The 7,249-nt window shown below is 26.0% G+C and overlaps 1 protein-coding gene and 1 long non-coding RNA gene across 2 annotated transcripts in view; one reads left to right on the top strand and one right to left on the bottom strand.

Moving 5' to 3' along the window:
- The window catches only part of LOC116186011, a 19,683-nt gene extending 16,937 nt beyond the window's left edge, over positions 1 to 2,746 (bottom strand). The window contains exon 1 of the long non-coding RNA XR_004150931.1: positions 2,453 to 2,746. This is a non-coding gene — a long non-coding RNA (uncharacterized LOC116186011). The remainder of the gene's footprint in view (positions 1 to 2,452) is intronic.
- LOC102678545 (poly(rC)-binding protein 2) overlaps positions 1 to 7,136 on the top strand; it is a 247,919-nt gene extending 240,783 nt beyond the window's left edge. Inside the window, exon 7 of the mRNA XM_006618881.2 lies at positions 6,647 to 7,136. Coding sequence (XP_006618944.1) covers positions 6,647 to 6,731 — 85 coding nt within the window. The 3' untranslated portion in view covers positions 6,732 to 7,136. The remainder of the gene's footprint in view (positions 1 to 6,646) is intronic.
- Positions 7,137 to 7,249: the final 113 nt, after the last annotated feature.

Here is a 7,249-nt window from a genome sequence, read left to right as displayed (position 1 = left end):
AGACGCGCGACGATCGGTTCGATTACAGATCAATCAATTCCTTTTTTTTTTTTTTCTCTCTTTTTTTTCTAAATATTTGTCATGATCATTCATTCTTTGATCCGTCATTTTTTTTTTTTTCTAACTCTTTCTAATTATTTTTCGAAGAGAAATTTGAAAATGACACGAGGCGAGATCCAATGCTAAGTCTTCGGACCTTCACACTAAGTGCGACACGCCCTCCGAGTTTGATGAATCTTTTATCTTCTCTTACCTCTCGCGTACCTTATTGTTAAGGAACTGATTTTAATTTTTTTTTCTTTTTTTGTTTCTTATATTTTTGCTGTTTTCATAAATATGATATATTTAGTTTTAGAGAACTGTAATATCGTACGATATGGACAATTGAAAATAATGATGTTAGTATCCCGTGTATCTGCCAGATGGCGACTCGGAGGACGCGACCGCTTGTGCACCGTCGCAAGACAGCCTTTTTTATATGTATATGTATACATATATATATATAATATAATTACGATGAATTATTAATTGATTAATGTTTGAAGCAAAAAAAAGGCTCTTCTTATTAGATTTAGATAATTCCGATGTAATTTTTTCTTGTAGTTGTATAGTCGACCACTTTTGAATTGAGAGAAAGGAAGAGAGAGCGAGATAGTATGAATGTGCGAGCAGACGATTTTTAGCAATGAAATGAAAGAAAATGATTAAAAAAAAAAAAATTTAGAAAGGCGTGTACGAGATTAATTATATATAATTATGATTTCTTTTTTTTTTTTTTTCGATTATATCTTTATCTTTACACAAGGAATGAACGTAAAATATGCAGAAAGAAAGAGAGTATGTGCCTGTGTGGACGTGAATGACGATTGGAATGAAAGAAGATAAAATGATTAAGCGAAACGAAATAGAATGTTCAGATATACATCGTGTCCCGTAATCATGTAACCGTGCTTTAAAATCAACGCCGGACATTTTCTCCGGAAATAAAATATGGTCTATCGCGACCGAATGAAAAAGAATGGTAAAAGAAAAAAGGAAGAAAGAAGAAAATAATCACAGAGAGCTTATCTGTACCTCTGCTTATATGAGGTAGCGCACTTCATCGAATATTATCGGTGAGCATTAAACATTGTATTCGCTAGATGAGAGAGAAAGAAAAAAAATAGAACACATACAAAGTAATCAATCGATTTACGATAGTGGTCGTTTTATTGTAACAATAATGATGGTAATTATATACAAATAAAGCAGAACGTAATCATATTTCACGAGATCACGCTCGATTTATATATGTATAGATATAAATACGTATATATTATATATATATATATACATACATATATATATATATATGTATATATATATTAATATGGACATAGAGAAGAAAGTAACGATTCCCCATGCGAGTTCAGAATTAATTAGCATTAACTAACATTTTAGATACGTATACGTATACGTATACATTTACTTATTTACACTTACACACTATATATACACGTATACAGGTACATACAAGGATGAAAATAAAATATAAAAGATCGTGTTTTATCGAAGAAATATCGAGTTATTCGCTGTAAGAATCGATCGTCTTTTCTTCTCGATCAGAACTTCAGGAGATAGAATTAAAAAACTGAGAAGTGACAAACGAAGAATGAATGTTATGTGTTCGAGATGGGAATATAAATCGATTTAATCGATGTAATGGCTGAAAGCGGAGAATCAAGGAAGAAAAAGAAGAAAAGACACGGCGAACGTACATCGATTTTTAATGACGATCGACTGCATAGGAGCTCCCAGATCAATGTTGTGTGCTCAATTTCTAGTTTGTAGCGAGAGAAAGAGGAAGAGAGAGAGAGAAGATATACCATGCATAGATCGAACAAGTGTAGATTTATGATTGTCGAGTGATAGATCGCTCATATATCAATTTTTATCGCGATTTTTGTGATCACGTATCATCATCTAAATCTATGATTTATTTTTTACGATTTTTTTTTTCCTTTTTTCTTTTTTTGGAATTTTAAAAATTTTTATAAAATAACAAGTAAAATTTTTTTGCTTGTTTAAACAAATTTAAAAAAAAAATTAATAATAGTAAATTCTTTTTAAATTTTTTTAATTGATTTTTTTTCATTTCGATATATTCGTTTATTTAATTAAAATTTTGAAAATTAATTAATAATTAATTTATGTATAATATCAGATGACTCGTGAACACAATTGCGTAATTTGTAGAATAAATAGTACTTCATATTGCGTTTTACATTTTATATACCCATATGTAGCTCGCCTCATATATTTGGTTCTCTCTTGGAGACAATAATGATTTTCTCACGTTGGCGGCGATTTTCGTAAAAAATCTATCAAACAAAGATTCCATAAGCGAAAAAAAAAGAGAAAGAGAGAGAGAGAGAGAGCGTGTGAGAAGAAGAATGAAAGGGATACAATGAACGAGAGAAAACGTTGAGATTAAAGCGATCTTTTTCTTTTTCTTTCTCATCGTCAAGGCGAGAAGGGAGGTTGATGAGATAAATATCAAGATATAAAGTGTATACACACACAGAATTTTGTAGGTAATGTTAGTAACTTCAACTGTATATTGGTCTCTTATAAACGATGTCGCAGAGCTTGTGTGCTTAACAAGACATTAGCTACTATCCTGTATCTCACCTTGTTAAATAAAGCTAGGCGTGTTTAATACAAAAAAAAAAAAAAAAAAAAAAAAAAAAAAAAAAAAAAAAAAAAAAAAAAACAAAAAAAAAAAAAAAAAAAAACAAAAAAAAAAAAAAAAAAAAACAAAAAAAAAAAAAAAAAAAAACAAAAAAAAAAAAAAAAAAAAACAAAAAAAAAAAAAAAAAAAAACAAAAAAAAAAAAAAAAAAAAACAAAAAAAAAAAAAAAAAAAAAAAAAAAACAAAAAAAAACAAAAAAAAAATACCATTGTCAAAAATAAGTATACTTTGATGAAAATTGATCATATATGAAAAACAGTATCAGGTTATTTTAGTTTTCCTTTGAACGAGGTCTCGCAATGCACTATAACTTTAGATTAAACTTCGTTTTATTGCATCATTTTATTCTGAATTTATTTTGTTTTTTTCTAATAATATTCGATGGATAGAAATAAAATAAAACGAAAGGAATCAATTTTGAGTCTTAAAATATATTGATTAGGATAATAAAAGATTACGTAATAACTTAATCTAATTAGTATATTTCATTATTATTCATTGAATATTCTATAGATAATACAAAAAAAAAAAAGAAAATTGAAAAAAAAATGATGTTTCAAAACAAAGTTTAATTTGTTATAATGATAATTATTAAAACCTATATTATTGAAATAACAATAATTATATTATTAAAAAGATTAAAATTGTTTTAATGATTATTATTTCTGAAAGACAGAACGTAAACCAGATATAGTTTTAACTAGAAATACGCATTCTGTTGAGTTCTGCTGTTATTTATACATCGATCCAACTTTCTTGAAAGTAATTAATTCTGTAGTACTTTGCGCGACCACGTTTTTGATGTGCTGCATTTTTATTGTTGCTACCTCCTTTTAGAATTTCGTGAAACGAATGCCTTAAATCCGCGCTAAATCAAATGATATGAAAAGAGACTCTTTGTATTAATGAAGAAAAATTTCTTTTTAAGAGGAAATTAATAAAATAGAAATTAATTTGAGAAATAGATATCTGCTTTCATGAAAATTTTGTAATTTTTTGTAATTTTGTTTTGATTAAATTGTTTGTCATAATATTATTGTAATTTATTCAAATTTTTTATTGTACTTGTATTTTGAAATGTAAAATAATATTTTGAATGATTAGTGTTGCAGTTTTTGAAAGAATCTGAATCTAATTTTTAATTTTTTGATACTTGAATATTTATAATTCTTATTGCAAAAATTGTAATTATTTAATTTTGGATATTTTATATTATTAACGAAGAATAAGAGAATGTTATGTTCCTTGCAAAATTTAAAAAAGATATATGAATTTATTAGCAACAAAACAATAATAATACTAATATATTTTATAAGAGATTGAATTAATTGTAATAAAAAAAATGATAAGGATACAAATTATATATTTTGGATGATAAAATGTAAAATAATTGAATTTAAAAATCAATAATGAAGAATTAAAATATTTAAAAAATTGATCATTAACAATAATTTTCTATTTCATTAAAATAAAATAAAGAAATAAAAATATTTTTTAATAAATAATTAATTTACAATTTCATTAAAAGTATTAATTATTTACAAAATATTTATATTAAATTATATATGTAAAAATATAGGTCGCATAATATAATTATTAAATTAGTCTCTTTTCATCAGTCAATTCTATTTTTAAAAAAACTGCAACATTTCTTCATCATCAAAATCAACTTCAAAAATTTAAATGAAATTTTTCAATCATTATCAATAACAGAGTCTCAAATTCCCTTTCTCGTTTATTAATTTAACTGGGATCAATTATGGAGTGTAGCATTGCAATATAATATAACTTATACAAATTATCATAATAAGCGATGAATCTTTTTTTCTTTATTTATATTTTTTTTATTGCATAATCGGAAAATAAAAGAAAAACGAGTCAATAAAAAAAGATAAAAAAAGACATATCTATCGCTATTTTGTGTTTATGCAAATTTTATTCTTATCTTAAATTGCAATTGATATTGATTGCAATTATTTCTGCGTGTAGTATACATACAGATGAAAATTTTCTATGTATAGCAAACACGATAAAAAAAGTGTACATATATACACATACATAATATTATGTATACATACGTGCATATATGTTTTACAAAAAAAAGTACGTACCAAGAGTGGAGAGATTCGTTCAGAAAGAGATGTAGAAAAAGAAAGGAGAGAGAGAGAGAAGATGTATACATCCAAACAACTTGACCCAGGCTCCTGCCCGTCTTTGGTAAGCACCATCCGCTCCTTTGTAGTCCTGTTAATCGACACACACTCTTCTTCCCAATTTTTACAAACTGTATTTTCGGCAACTAGCGATCATATTACTATTACACAATTTCTTTCTTTCTTAATTATTTCTTTTTCTTCATTTTCGTTAATTTTTTTGTTTTTTAATATTCTGGTTGTTTAATTCTTAAAAGCTATCATTAAAATAAATTATATAAAAAATAAAAATAAGATTTTTATGGAGTGAAATTTCATATCCATAATAATCTTTAAGAGTTAATATTCCTATTTTTATTTTTATTATTTTGTTATTTTTATAATTTTTTATATTTTTTTTTCTTTTATTCTTTTCTTTTTTTTTAATTTAATTTTTTGATCGTAAACCATACAATGATCGCGACCAATTAAGTTGCCAGTTAAAACCGATATTATCGATCAGATCATTTAAACTTTTTCAGGAATCATTCCACGTGAATGATTGCTGTCGATTCGATGCACTCTTTCGTTGCACAATTTCGTTCGAACATTTTTTTAAGAACTGCTCATTGAGTTCGAAATCGCATCAGTAATATTGTTATAGAATGATTTTTTTTATTTTTTATATTTTTTTTAAAAGTCAAATAGTTCCCCAAAAAATGTTCGATCAAATTATGCAGATCAAGAGGGTAACTTATACCTCGATATTCGAGGATGTTTTTCTGTAGATCCATCGCATGTTACCTGGAGAACGATGGGATCGGCTAAGTGCATTCGTTTCTCATTTTGGAAAAATAAAATTTTTTTCATTGATAAAAAATCTAAGTCCTTTGAATTTTTGATTTTGATATTTTAAATTTTTGGAAATTTTTATGGGAATTATTAATTAAAGAAAATTAAAACTTTTTAAATATTTTTTTTTTTAGTTTAAATTTAAATGAAAATTTTTTATTATTCAAATATCAATATACGAATATTTAAATATTTACAATTATTAAAAAATGTTATTGGACAATTCTGAAATTTGTTGCTTAAAACTCATAAAAATTCTCAAATTTATTATAATAAAATATATTTTTTTATTACGAAATATATTAAATTTCTTATATGATTTTATTTTCTATATATATAAAATCAAAATTAATGGAAAATTTCAGTTTGAAAAAATGTAACATTTTTCATTATTTCTATACTTCTTTATATAGAAAACTAAAAACTATAATAATAATATAAATTAATTGTTTTTGTATATATAAAAATAATAATAAGAGATTTTTTTAAATAAAATGAAACACACAAAAAAAATATATAAATAGTTTCAAGAAAATGCAACAAAAATTCTTTTTTTTTCTATTTTACAAAATTTTTCTTATTAAATATTTATTATTATTCCTTATTATTTATCAAAATATACTGTTCTTTACTATTCCGTATTTTTTTCATAAATTATATGTTTATATTTATAAATATAATTGTATGAAATATCAATTTCAAATAAAATTTCCAATAAAGCAACAAAAAAATTCACTAGAAAATTTTTCAAAATATATTTAAAAAATTTTTAAATTAATCAATTAAATTAATAATGACAAAAAAACAAAATGAGCAGACGATAATACTTAACCGTTCTCATGCCCGGCTCGAAAGCTCGAGCAGAACCGGCGCACCGCGGCGAACCCACAGTTCATATCCGGTCTGACAGACACGGCCAATTCTGTTTCAGGATATCACAAGAAACGACGGGACTCTCGATACCCGCGTACCACTTCATCCCACCGGACCACATCGTTAAATCGCCGATCCACTAAAAGTGGTGAGACACATACGTATGTCGTTGTCGTCGTCGAAAGGACGCGGGGCGTCACGACGCACGCGAAGCTGTCAATGGCATCTGGGGCTGGGCCACGCACTGTGTTCAACCAGCTTGCTAATCGACACACATACATACATACATATATACATACATACATACATACATACATACACTCACACAGATCACATATATACTCAAGTTTAATATACACAATATATAACCACATATACATGATAATTATACACTTGATCAAGAAGAAACAATAATATACTTACACGCATACACAACATACATGATAAAGAACAAAAAGTGAACAACAAAAATAGAACACATCAACGATGGAAAAGGAAAACTACACACGTCATGCATACACATAATATACAAATATACACGTACATCTGCAAATATACAAGTATATACATATACATGTTATAAAAATGGTTAAATCAGAGGGAAGTACGCGTGGATACACATTACGAGTTTAAATACATATTGTACGCATATACACGTATA

Source organism: Apis dorsata, unplaced genomic scaffold (genome assembly GCF_000469605.1).
Source record: "Apis dorsata unplaced genomic scaffold, Apis dorsata 1.3 scaffold_381, whole genome shotgun sequence".
Lineage (NCBI taxonomy): Eukaryota > Metazoa > Arthropoda > Insecta > Hymenoptera > Apidae > Apis > Apis dorsata.
This window is presented reverse-complemented; position numbering and strand designations above follow the sequence as displayed.